This window comes from Macaca fascicularis, chromosome 20 (genome assembly GCF_037993035.2).
Source record: "Macaca fascicularis isolate 582-1 chromosome 20, T2T-MFA8v1.1".
Classification (NCBI taxonomy): domain Eukaryota; kingdom Metazoa; phylum Chordata; class Mammalia; order Primates; family Cercopithecidae; genus Macaca; species Macaca fascicularis.
In genome coordinates this window covers 68,311,440-68,325,127 of record NC_088394.1, presented here as the reverse complement: position 1 = coordinate 68,325,127, position 13,688 = coordinate 68,311,440, and the positions used below count along the sequence as shown (strand labels likewise).

The window sequence follows — 13,688 nt, the reverse complement described above, 5'->3', positions numbered from 1 at the left end:
ATTTCAAACATAAGGGCGGGGTATGGTGGCTCATGCCTGTAATCCCAGCACTTTGGGAGGCCGGAGTGGGCGGATTACCTGAGGCCAGGAGTTGGAGACCAGCTAGGCCACCATGGTGAAACCCTGTTTCTACAAAAAGTACAAAAAATTAGCCAGGCATTGTGGTAGGCACTTTTAATCCCAGCTACTGGGGAGGCCAAGGCAGGATAATCGCTTGAACCTGGGAGGCGGAGGTTGCAGTGAGCCAAGATTGCACCAGTGCACTCCAGCTTGGGTGACAGAGCGAGACTCCGTCACACACACACACACACAAATTTTTCCCATTTCTCTCCCTCCCTCCCTCCCTCTATAACATGGATAAAATATTCACATGTATTACGTATTTATTGTTGTTGAGTCATTGGTACCTTACTCTTAAGTGTTTCAGTCTGCATCTCCTAAGCATCCTGATACTAGTTTTTTGATTATAAAATTGACCTGCATTCTTTACTAGCAATCCAAACGGTACAGCACTCTTGAAGTGTAAACATTCCTGTTCCTCCTCACCCCACTCTGCAGACATGCCTTTCTGTCTATCCTCCTGGACTTTTCCCCCTGCATGAAGATGCTCATTTTGTACATACACTCAGACATATATGTGGCTGTATTTTTTTTTATACCTATATATGGATGGAATGCACACTGTTTTCTGTATAGTTACTTTACATTTTCATACAAATGACATCATCCTACAAATACGATTCTGCCGTTGACTTTCTTCACTATTCTCATGTGGGCATGGTTCATGCTGGGCCTCGGTCTTTTGAGTGGGGTCTATTTAGCCAGTCCCCTGTTGGTGATCACATCACTAACTTCCGGCATTTTCCTATCACCGTCGGTGCCTCGGTGAACATCTTGTGAAAGTGCTTGTGCCTTTGTTCCGGCATCAGTGCAGAGCAGGGTCCAAGGAGTGTGACAGCTGGGCTGAGGGGCTGGCATGTTTCACATTCTGATAGATAGAGCCAAGTTGCTCCTATCAGGTTTTCAAGCTGCCCATTTCCCACCGTGGAGACAGCAACAGAGGAGACAGCAACAGAGGAGACAGCCCCAGCTCCTCTGGCTTTGCCTGTTCAAAGCTACCCTGTGAGGCCTGAAGACAGCTGCCATGAAGGCAGCTCATGTCCACCAAACACTGACTGTGGGCCGCACGCTGTGCCAAGGGCTTGACGTTTCCTCTTTACAGATGAGGAAACGGGCAGAGAGGCAGCTGATTGTCCAGTCCCCTGCATGGAGGCTGCTCGGCTGGGCTCAAGCCTGGCGGTGTTTTCACAGAGCATGTTGTGCTGAATGGCTCTGCCATGGACCAAGCCTTGGCTGCTCTAAAAGTTGGCTCATTGCCTCATGCTTCTCCATATTCGTTCCTTACTCCAGGAACAGCAGTGCACTGAAGGAGAAACGGGAATGGGCAAAAGGAGCCACATGCTGGCCAGTCCACCGCGGGGTCACTTTCCTCATCAGCCTGGGCTCCGACACGCCACGTCAGGTGCCAGCGCACACACTCTGGACACCCTCCTCGTTCTCTCTGGGCTTGGATGCTCTCTGTGAGTCACCTGCCCTCCCTTCCCCACGTTACAGGCATCTACCTTGCTCTGTCCCACCTAATAGCTTTAGGACTGAACGATTCAGGAAAGGGAAGGGTAGGAGTGGAGGAGAAGGGGGAAGAGTCGGCCCTTGGAAGGTTCTCCATGGGAGACTGACTTTTTTTCTTTTTTTGAGACGGAGTCTCGCTCTGTCACCCAGGCTGGAGTGCAGGGGTATGATCTCAGCTCACTGCCAACTCCGCTTCCGGGTTCGAGGGATTCTTCTGCCTCAGCCTCCAGAGTAGCTGGGACTACAGGCATGTGCCACCACGCCCTGCTAATTTTTGTATTTTTAGTAGAGATGGGGTTTCACCATATTGGCCAGGCTGGTCTCGAACTCCTGACCCCTTGTTCCACCTGCCTCGGCCTCCCAAAGTGCTGGGATTACAGGTGTGAGCCACCGCGCCCAGCTTCAGAGACTGACATTCTGCCTCAGCACAGCTGGAAGAGGCTGCTTGAGCATTGGGGTAAGGAGCTGTTTTGCATTCAGGTGCCATGTGGTGCAAGGATACCTATTTTTTTTTTTCTTTTGTTTTCTTTTTTTTTGAGAGTCTTGCTCTGTCGCCCAGGCTGGAGTGCAATGGCACAAACTTGGCTCACTGCAACGTCTGTCTCCCGGGTTCAAGCAATTCTCCTGCCTCAGCCTCTCAAGTAGCTGGGATTACAGGTGCCTGCTACCACACCTAGCTAATTTTTGTATTTTTTAGTAGAGTTGGGGTTTCACCATGTTGGCCAGGCTGGTCTCAAACTCTGACCTCAGGCGATCTGCTCGCCTTGGCCTCCCAAAGAGCTGGGATTACAGGCATGAGCCACTGCACCCAGCTCAAGGATACCTATTTTTCTTAATGCTGGAAGCCACACTCAGACCCCAGAGCAGCTCTCAGTGCTGGGAGACCCGGGAGATTGATGATGCCTGCGTCTCCCTTTGGGACTGAGGATGGTAGAAGGGTGTGCAGAATTCCAAATGTTATTTACATTACTCGTGTGTTTTCTGTGGAGTGCATAATTGTCTTTGCTTGGCAATTTCATATCAGTTAAATATAAGCAGTAAGCTAATCCTATTCTGTGACTTACTCTTCTCACGTGTCATCATAATGATATACTTCAATATTCATCCCTCAGATCGGCCTTGCTCTAACAGCCCTGTTCACGGCATAAACGCATCAATGTTTGCTTATGGGTAAACACAAAGGATATTTTCAGGTTTCACATCAGACAGTGCTTCAGTGCTCAGGGCTTATGTATCTTTGTGGTCTTCTGGTAGAATTTCTGTAGATTCCCAGAAGTGGTATTGCTTGGGCAAAGGTTATACACACTGAACATGTTGATAGTTATTGCCAAATTGCCATGAGAGAGGGCTGTCCAACTTTGTCAGGGAGGGCCTCTTTCCTCTTATGTTGTTCCACATGGGAATTTCAATTTCACTGGTCTGGAACAAGCTGTTCTTCCTTCTCAACTTTTCCACTAGGAATAGCTTGCATTATGGCTCTCCCTTGGTTTAAAAAAAAAAAAAAAAAAACAGAGAGAGAAAAGAAATGGAGGTTTAGCAAGTTACTTTGGGCTGCAGCCAGAGTGATTGCCACATGCATTTCTCTGTCTCTTTTTCTCTCCTCTTTCCTACCATAGGCTCAGCTCTGTATCATAAAGGGCTGAGGTTCCTACGTTCACCAGCTTCCTTCAAAGGGGCAGATACGTCAGGTCATATACACAGTATTTTGAAAGAATCCATTTCCCCATTGACTTTCTGATAGGCTGCTTCTGGGTCAAGTTCTGTAGCCAATACCTTTTTTTTAAGACGGAGTCTTGCTCTGTCGCCCAGGCTGAAGTGCAGTGGTGCAATCTCGGCTCACTACAAGCTCTGTCTCCCCGGTTCACATCATTCTCCTGCCTCAGCCTCCTGAGTAGCTGGGACTACAGACGCACACCACCACGCCCGGCTAATTTTTGTTGTATTTTTTAGTAGAGACAGGGATTCACCATGTTAGCCAGGATGGTCTCGATCTCCTGACCTCATGATCCACCCGCCTCTGCCTCAAAGTGCTGGGATTACAGGCATGAGCCACTGTGCCCAGCCCAGTGATTCTCCTGCCTCAACCTCCAGGGTAGCTGGGATTACAGGTGCTGGCCACCATGCCTGGCTAATTATTGCATTTTTAGTAGAGACGGGGTTTCACCATGTTGGTCAGGCTGGTCTCAAACTCCTGACCTCAGGTGATCCACCTGCCTTGGCCTCCCAAAGTGCTGGGATTACAGGCATATCTAGTAGTTTTACTTATATATATTAACTATAATTTTAACTCTTAGTAGCCCTAATTTCTAGTGGAAAACTTAGGAAGTGATGTTGAATTATTTTATATCAGTATTTGTAGATGAAAACCATTTTGCTTCCTCAATTTTTTATTAACAGATCTAAATATATTGTTTTCTATACCATATAGGTGACTTAGACATTCTCTGATTACCTATTATTTAACATAGCATGATTTTAAGATTTTTAAATTAATAATTTGAAAGGATGACACAGGTACCCTTCCTAATGTTTTTTTTCTGTTGTCTTGGGTCTCAGGTGCCCATGTGGCACCCAAGGACAGCTATGCAGGGCAGGTCTTGTTGGGGTCCCAAATTTACATACCAGGTATAGTGCTCAGGACAGGACAGAGTCGTGAAGATAATGCCTGGAGAATCCAACCCATCCCAGCACGGCAAGGAGGCAAAGCTAGGCCAGGGAGGATGGGGCCATATCGGGCTTGGTTCTGCCTTACAGCTGGTGGTCAGGAACTGAGGACGTATCCCCAGGTCCCACCATGGCCAACCTGTCCAGACCCTAGAATCCAGATGCTCAAAACTGGAAGGAAGCTGACAGTAAGATATGTCCAAGGCTTTGGGGAGCCCAACAGCCAACCCTCATAGCTTTAGCTCACAGACAAAACAAGCAACAGTTTTATGACCTTACAACATCTACAGGCTGGGCGCAGTGGCTCACACCTGTAATGCCAGCACTTTGGGAGGCCGGGGCAGGTGGATCACGAGGTCAGGAGATACAGACCATCCTGGCCAACATGGTGAAACCCTATCTCTACTAAAAATATAGCTGTGCCTGGAGTCCCAGCTACTCGGGAGACTGAGGCAGGAAAACCGCTTGAACCAGGGAGTCGGAGGTTGCGGTGAGCTGAGATCGCACCACTGCACTCCAGTCTGGGTGACTGAGTGAGACTCCGTCTCAAAAAAACAAAAACAAAAACAAACAGAAACAAAAACATCTACAGAAACCACCTAAACCCGTCTGACCAGTACATTCAGGCAGTAAGTCTGAGTCAAATTTAATACCGACAATTCTGAAGACGTTTAATTTTATTTTGCCAACAATTTAAACTAATTTTATTTACCAGAGATTACTAGAGTCACATGAGCTAAAAAGCATTTGAGTTAGTTTCTATTTTTCTGATAAAGTATTTTGATTTAAGCACTTACTTTTTCATTAAGCTAACTAATTAGAGCTCTTTCGTCTATTTTGGTAGTGAAATATCACATACACGTGACACATACAAACATACAGACAGAAGAAGATTTTATAGCTTTACAAGATTCTTCATTTGCTAGTTTTCAAATAGTTTTTCTCCCCCCTGCAGACAGACTATCAAGCTCTAAGCAGTTCTTAGCTAGGCAACATGAAATTTGTACTTTCAAAGACAGGACTTTTTGGTAAAAATTTACACTTCAAAGACACAGAACTTAGATATAAACACCATTATTTGCCAAGACAAAAAGGGGTACGTAAAAGCCCAGTCAAGACAAGCTTTCCGGGAAAAGTATCTTAAACAAATGTAAGGTTTGTTATGTAAACTTTAAGACATCTTCCTTGTTGGAAAGTTTGTGGTGGTTTAAGTGTGGGGATGCAGATGCCCTTACAAATGGAGATTTTTTTACATATATACATTTATTTTACAAAGAATTTCAAAATAGCCAGCTAAATTCCAGAAAATAGTTTGGGGACCAATCTAATTAGATTGGTCTTTTTAAATTAGGTTGTTTCTTGATTAGATTATTGAGCCCTTTAACTGGGTGAAGGCAGCCTTTTCCATGCTTGGACTTAGGAAGTCTCTTTTTACCTCAGGGCCTATCTTTTATAAACACTTTCGTTAGCTTGTTTTTTTCTTTTGAACCAAAGGTACCTTTTCAAATAGTTCACCAAAAGCAATAACCCTTAACCAAGTTATGACTTGGTTAGTCAAAGATGAACCAGGCATCTCCAAGAGGTGGAAAAAAGCAGTCCTCACAAGATCCAGAACGACCCCAAAGTCAGCTCAAAGATAAAAAGTCTTTTTAGCCACAAATGGAATACAACCTATTCTTCTAACTGGCCATATTTTCTAGGATCTCAGCTTCTCAGCTGAGCACCTATGCATAAAGGCCCAAAGGCCCCATATGCCCCATAGAAGGAAAAAGACAGGAAATCAAATCATGTTTTAGGTTACATTTTTGCCCTTTAATTTTGTCAAGAGAGTTTCCAAGGCTATTCATGACACTCCTAAGTGTCCATGGAAGGAAAAAGGATCAATAACAAATGGGTACCCACAAAAGGTCAGGAGTCAAACAATTTAAAACAAATGGGATTACTTCCCTGACTGGGAATTGAACCTGGGCTACAGCCACAAGAGCACAGAATCTCAGCCACTAGACCATAGAGTGCAGGGCTTTTTATAAATCCTACAGGGGATCAAAAGCAGGCAGTTTGAGCATAAAAATTATTTTAGCTTTGTTTCAGATCATGTTTTTGCTCTTTAATTTTGTCAAGAGAATTTCTAAGGCTAGCCATGAAACTATTGTTTTTATATTTTAACTTAATCTTTTTATAAATACAAAGAAGGCATTTGTTTAGGATGAGAGATCTCTAATATATTTTTAAAATTTAGGAGGGTAATTTAAAGGATCTGTTTTCTGGCCATTGACATTTAGAATTTTCAATGGTGTACTCATTTCACAATCCAATAGCCTCTTTATGGAAAGTCCAGAATGTAATTTTTCAGGTGTAGGGTAATTTTTTTTTTTTTTTTTTTTACCAGTTAAGAACAGGTGTTTCCTGGAAAGGGTAGAGAAGAGGTAATGCCAAATATCCCCCTACGCAAAAAGTTCACTCCCAGGAATAGGCGAAGTTGGCAAAAGACTCTTGTTGCCACAGATGGTCAGGATGATGGTGTTTGTACATATGCTGCCTCCAGCTACCTACAAGTCTGTGGGGGGTTGCTAGTCACAGACCTGTCAATCTGTGACACTGGGCAGACCCTCCTGGAATTGACTTCTCCAGTACTAACCAGGCAACAAGGGTTGAGATGAGAGAAGCCCCACAGCAACTTCTTTTCTTTCTTTCTTTTTTTTTGAGATGGAGTCTCGCTCTGTCGCCCGGTGCAGTGGCGTAATCTCGGCTCACTGCAACCGCCGCCTCCCAGGTTCCAGCGTTTCTCCTACCTCAGCCTCCCAGGTAGCTGGGACTACAGGCACGTGCCACCACACTCAGCTAATTTTTTGTACTTTTAGTAGAGACAGGGTTTCACTATGTTGGCCAGGCTGGTCTCGAACTCCTGACCTCGTGATCTGCCTGCCTCGGCCTCCCAAAGTGCTGGGATTACAGGTGTGAGCCACTGCGCCCAGCCCCCACAGTGACTTCTTAAGACAAACTCCTCCAAGAACTTGACATATTCAGAACAAAATGTGTGTTGAAGCCAGGCACTGCAGCTCATGCCTGTAATCCCAGCACTTTGGGAGGCCAAGGTGGGAGGACTGCTTGAGCCCAGTGAGGTAGAAGAATAGGGTCTGGAGATAGGGAACATAAGGCTGATTCACGCTCACTTCCTAGAACTAAATCAAATGGAGACACTTCAGCGATGACAGGAAATACCCTCTCCATTTACATAGGGCATACACTGAGTAAATGACTTTGTAACTTTACTTCATCCTCTTCATTTACATAGGACATACACCAGGTAATCAATGGAAACCTCTAGAGGGTATTGAAACCCCAGAACATTCTGTAACGGGGCTCTTGAGCCTCTGTGCTCGGCCCGCTCCCACCCTGTGGAGTGTACTTTCATTTTCAATACATCTCTGCTTTGTTGTTTCATTCTTTCCTTGCTCTGCTTGCACATTTTGTCCAGTTCTTTGTTTAAGACTCCAAGAACCTGGACACCTTCAACCGGTAACACCAGGAGTTCGGGACCAACCTGGGCAACACAGCGAGACCCTGTTGTTTTTTAATGTGTGTACTTTCATTGGGACAGGAAAGAAACCTTGTCTCTATAAAAAATTTCAAAACTGGCCAGGTGTGGTGGCAACCACCTGTAGTCCCAGCTACTCAGAAGGCTCAGGTGAGGGGACTGCTTGAGCCCTGGAGGTTGAGGCTGCAGTAAGTCATGATTATGCCACTGCCCTCCAGCCTGAGTGGCAGAGCAAGACCCTGCCTCCAAAAAAGTATGTTGATCGGAACGACAAACTGAGCAGTCTGCAGGGCTGGCTTGAGTAAGTGGGCTTCTAGGGGCTTAGGCTCCTGTTCTACCCCTCTTTGTGACAGAATGACACAGAAAGATGAAGACGAAGGAAAACACTATTTCAGTGAGGAAACGGGATCAAACAATAAATATTCATTACCAAAAACTACCAAAAAGCACACCAGAGTTCTACACCCCAAACTAGTCACACAAATCCTTTTCTCCCTGAATTAGTCAGTTCTCTGCTGCTAACAAAGACATACCCGAGACTGGGTAATTTATAAAGGAAAGAGATTTAAAGGACTCACAGTTTCACATGGCTGGGGAGGCCTCACAATCATGGTGGAAGATGAAGGAAGCGCAAAGGGATGTCATACATGGCGGCAGGCAAGAGAGAGCGTGTGCAGGGGAACTCCACTTTATAAAACCATCAGATCTTGTGAGACTTACTCACTATCAGGAGAACAGCACGGGAAGAACCTGCCTCCATGATTCAATTACCTCCCACCGGGTCCCTCCCATGACTTGGGGATTACTACAATTCAAGGTGAGATTTTTGTGGTGACACAGAGCCAAACCATATCACTCCCATTAATCGAGATTATGTAGAGGAGATAAACGGTTATTTTTTCCTGTCTGCTCAACTGGGTTTCACAAGAAGACAGGCTGGGAGCCTGACTGTTGAGGAATTCTCACCCTTTTGCCCGTTGTCAAGCCCTGGGTTCCCTTCACTGTGGCTTCTAGAAGAGCAGAGTGGCTTTGAGGAGCCTGCCCACAGCACCAAAACTGTAGGATCCAAGGGAAAGCTTCCCCTTTGCCTTCTGAAGGTTCACTGAAAAACCACCTCACAAAAGAGTTTTAGAAATGGCATACAGTTATCCACGTGCACACAGGGGAGAACCCCAGAGTGATTACCCCCTTCCTGAGAGAGAGAAAGCCTCAAGGAAAAACTCACCACTTCATGGAGGAGTGAGAGTATCTAGCTGAACAGAACTCAGGACCGGAATTGTGTGGGAAGTCTGAGACTCAGGAGGAAGGCACCCAGTTGTCTTCCATCTTGGAGGCCTGGAGGGGCTCAAAGGGCTTTTGCTGGTACCCTCAGGGTCCCTGCAATGTTCCAGGCAAAGAGTGGTGGAGAGATGGGAAAAATGGAGGTGGAATCCAAGTGGGGGAGCAGGGAGATACAGGGCTCTCTGTTTTAGGGTCTGAGAGTCTTTCAAGCTTTCGGAGACATGGTTAATTGTTCCGGTTAGTCTCCTTTAAAAATTTAGAGACTGCCAATTGCATTTGGAGCTTTCAAAAATGCTGATTAAAGGAAAGCCTCTGAGTGTTTTTGAGAAGTCGAGACTCCTCTTTGTTCTAATTGTGCGCATAGTTTAATTTAGATGCATCTCTCAGGTCGATCTTGTCTGGGGGCAAAATTTGACAATACCAATCCTTGGTAGTGATTAGTAATGTCCATGAACCAGGGGCACTGGTGGAGGACTTAGGGCTATATCAGGAAAGTGGTCCATTCCATCCAGGGGTGGGGCAGGAGGGCCCCCGGGGGTGTGCTATTGACCCCAGACTCACTGGGTGTAGGATTGAAGTATAGACATTGGGGTCAGCCTTGTAAGATTTACCTCACCTCCCTGAGGCCCTGTTTTCTCAACTGTAAAAACAGTGGTTTGGCAGGTTCGATGATATGCTAACAGCAACTTTTTTTTTTTTGAGACAGAGTCTTGCTCTGTTGCCCAGGCTGGAGTGCAGTGGCCGGATTTCAGCTCACTGCAAGCTCCGCCTCCCGGGTTCATGTCATTCTCCTGCCTCAGCCTCCCGAGTAGCTGGGACTACAGGCGCCTGCCACCTTGCCTGGCTAGTTTTTTTGTATTTTTTTAGTAGAGACGGGGTTTCACCATGTTACCCAGGATGGTCTCGATCTCCTGACCTCATGATCCGCCCGCCTCGGCCTCCCAAAGTGCTGGGATTACAGGCTTGAGCCACCGCGCCCGGCCAACTTTTTTTTTTTTTTTTGAGACGGAGTCTCACTCTGTTTCCCAGGCTGGAGTGCAGGCAATGGTGCGATCTCAGCTCACTGCAACGTCTGCCTCCCAGGTTCCAGCGATTTTCCCGCCTCAGCCTCCAGAGTAGCTAGGATTACAGGCACTTGCCACCACATCCGGCTAATTTTTTGTATTTTTAGTAGAGACGGGGTTTCACCATCTTGGTCAGGCTGGTCTTGAACTCCTGACCTGAAGTGATCCACCACCTCGGCCTCCCAAAGTGTTGGGATTACAGGCATGTGCCAGCGTGCCCAGCCACAACAGCAACTTCTAAAAGGATGAATATTGGCTGGGCATGGTGGCTCACACCTGTAATCCCAGCACTTTGAGGGGCTAAGGTGGGCAGATTACTTGAGGCCAGGAGTTTGAGACCAGCCTGGGCAACATGGTGAAACCCCATCTCTACTAACGATACAAAACTTAGCCAGGTGTGGTGGTGCGTACCTACATGTAGTCCCAGCTACTCAGGAGGCTGAGGTAGGAGAATCATATGAACCTGGGAGGTGGAGGTTGCAGTGAGCCAAGATAGTGCCACTGCACTCCAGCCTGGCAACAGAGCAAGACTCTGTCTCAAAAAAAATAAAAAGTAAAAGGATGCAGGCTGGACACAGTGGCTCAAGCCTGTAATCCCAGCACTTTGGGAGGCTGAGACAGGAGGATTTCTTGAGCTCAGGAGTTTGAGACCAGCCTGGGCAACATGGCGAAACCCCATCTCTACAAAATATACAAAAATTAGCTGCATGTGGTGGCGCGCACCTGTAATCCCAGCTACTTCAGAGGCTGAGGCAGGAGAATCGCTTGAACCCAGGGGGCAGAGGTTGCAGTCAGCTGAGATTAGGCCACTGCACTCCAGCCCGGGCAACAAGAGCAAGTCTCTTTCTTAAAAAAAAAAAAAAAAAAGGATGCATATTATGTGCCTGTCACATTATATACTTATTAGGTGTGGGTGATCATGTAAATTTTGTGTGCCTCAGTTTCCCAATGTGTAAAATGGGAATAAGGACAGCACCAATCTCAGAGGGTTACTATGTGAATTAAATGTGAAGTGCTTACAATAGTGCTTAGCATATTCTAAATTTCTCATAAATGTTAGCTATTGTTTTTTATGTTTCTGATCACAAATAGGTCCTGAAAACAGATATTAGTATACCCATAGTTACAGATAAAACAAGTGCTTTGAGAGATTAAATAACTTCCCTAAACTATGAGGCTAGGATTCAATAGAATTGGCGCCCCCAGGGTATGAGCATCTCCTCCTGATGCAAGCTGTTGGCAGGAAGTGTAGGTGAACCTCTCCATAGGGCTGCTTGAGTGTCCTTACAACATGGCGTCCAGCTCCTCCAGAGTGAGTAAGCTAAGAGGGAGCAAGGTGAAAGCTACAGTGCCTTTATGACCTAGTCTTGGAAGTCACACATCATTACTTATGCCACATTCATTCTATTCTTATTTTATTTATAGAGACAGGGTCTTGCTCTGTCACCCAGGCTGGAGTGCAATGGCATGATCACGGCTCACTGCAACTTCCAAGGCTCAAGCAGTCCTCCCACCTCAGCCTCCTGAGTAGCTGGGACTACAGGTACATGCCACTAGGGCTCACGAAGTTTTGTATTTTTTTGTAGAGATTGGGTTTCACTATATTGCCCAGGTTGGTCTCGAACTCCTGGGTTCAAGTGATCCTCCAGATTTGGCCTTCCTAAGTGCTAGGATTACAAGCATGAGCTACTGTGCCCAGCCTCATTCTACTCATTGGAATAGAGTTGCTAGTTTAAGCAAAACTAAAACAAAACGATGCCCAGTTAAATTTGAATTTGAGATAAACAATGAATACACTTTTAGTGTAAGTCTATCTCATGCAGTATTTGGGACATACTTATTCTAAAATTTATTTGTTGTTTATCTGAACTCAAATTTCATTGGGTATCATATATCTTCTCTGGAAACCCTGTGTTAGAAGCAAGTCATTTTGTCCAGCCCACCACTCAAGGGAATGGCTTCCACTTTTGTTTTCTTTTTTTCCAAGCAAGCTGGTGAGAAAAATGTGGTGGCTTCCACTTTTGAAGGGAGGAATGTCCAATAATTTGTGGAGATATTTTTCAACCACCACAAGCAGGGTTTTGAAAAAGTTCACCTGGTTCTGGGGTCTGTGGATAATTGCATGCGAGCCTAACAGGATGAAGCAGTAGTTCAGGGACAAGCAAGCTTTTCTTCCAAATGGTCTTGCACATTTACCAGAAATCACACACATTATCTTATTGAAGCCTCAGACAGCTCTGTGGAGCAGGTGAGGGTGGCAATTACAATCCCCATTTTACAGTCGAGGAAACAGATTAAGCACCTGCTCCAAGGTGATATGGGCAGAAATGGTGGAGGGGGCAACAAATTCTCCCAATCTCAAGTCTGGCATTTGTTCTGCTCCACCCAGTCATGTCCTGACAGAGTACTGATGTCTCCACTACGTAAGATGTCTTAGATTCATTTTCTATCTTCTGTTGTGTTGTTATCTCAAATAGGTGATGGGATTTGTGGATCCTTGCAGCAGTGCTGGGTGATGACAGACTATCGGAGAAGCTGAGGCTGGAGGGCAGTTTTCTCTCCCTACATCCACAAGCTCTAAGATCCATCCTGGCTGAGACCATGGGCTTCAACCCACTCCTCAGACCCTTTGTGTTGACTGGTTCCAGAATACTGACAGGAACCTCACTCATTTTCACCAGAAGGCCATCAGCCTCACATGAGAAAGCTGAGGAACAGTCAGCACAAATAGATAATTACCCTCCTATAATTTGTATTATAAGGAATTTTAGGCTGGGCATGGTGGCTCATGCCTGTAATCCCAGCACTTTGGGAGGCCAAGATGGGCAGATCACTTGAGGCCAGGAGTTCTAGACCAGCCTAGGCAACATGGGGAAACCCTGTCTCTACTAAAAATACAAATATCAGCCGAGCGTGGTGGCACATGCCTGTAGTCCCAGCTACTCAGGAGGCTGAGGCAGGAGAACTGCTTGAACCTGTGAGGCAGAGGCTACAGTGAGCCAGGATTGCGCCACTGCACTCCAGCCCGGGTGACAGAATGAGACTCTATAAAAAAAAAAAAAAAAAAAAAAAAAAAAATTTAGATATACAGAAAATCTGAAAGAAATGGATATCCGTACTCCTTCCACCTACACTCAGTAATTCTTACTATCTTTTCCCTGTTGGCTCTGCCAATCTTTTAGCCTATTTTTATTGTGTATTTTGATTCCTAAGTACTTTGTAACCTGCATTATCTACGTACATGCTCCTATGTAACCATAATTCTATAATCACACATAAGAGAATTAACCATGATTTGCTAATGTCATCTAACACTGAGTTCATGTTCAAATTTCTCCTGTTGTATCCAAAATATCTTCCATATCCAATCAAGGCTCATCCATATGCCTCTTCAGTTTCTATCTTTATTTTATTTTATTTGTTTATTTTATTTTTATATTTTTTTGAGACGGAGTCTCGCTCTGTCGCCCAAGCTGCAGTGCTGGAGTGCAGTGGCACGATCTCGGCTCACT

General features: G+C 45.6%; 1 protein-coding gene and 1 long non-coding RNA gene across 17 annotated transcripts in view; one reads left to right on the top strand and one right to left on the bottom strand.

The window, feature by feature from the left end:
* Window positions 1-13,688, bottom strand: part of TXNL4B (thioredoxin like 4B) — a 71,610-nt gene that overhangs the window by 10,559 nt on the left and 47,363 nt on the right. For 9 of the 16 annotated variants that reach the window (XR_012429333.1, XR_012429332.1, XR_012429334.1 and 6 more), the window contains one exon: window positions 2,311-3,111. The exons of the other annotated variants lie outside the window; for them this stretch is intronic. Coding sequence is in view for 6 of the 9 variants with exons in the window: in XM_074027869.1 (XP_073883970.1) it covers window positions 3,041-3,111 (71 nt within the window). In the remaining 3 variants the exon portion in view is untranslated. Of the gene's footprint in view, window positions 1-2,310; window positions 3,112-13,688 lie in introns of those variants that run through there. 16 annotated transcript variants of the gene reach the window in all.
* LOC141409323 (uncharacterized) lies at window positions 1,738-2,675 on the top strand. The gene is made up of 2 exons (XR_012429344.1): window positions 1,738-2,009; window positions 2,422-2,675. It is a non-coding gene; the product is annotated as an uncharacterized lncRNA (long non-coding RNA).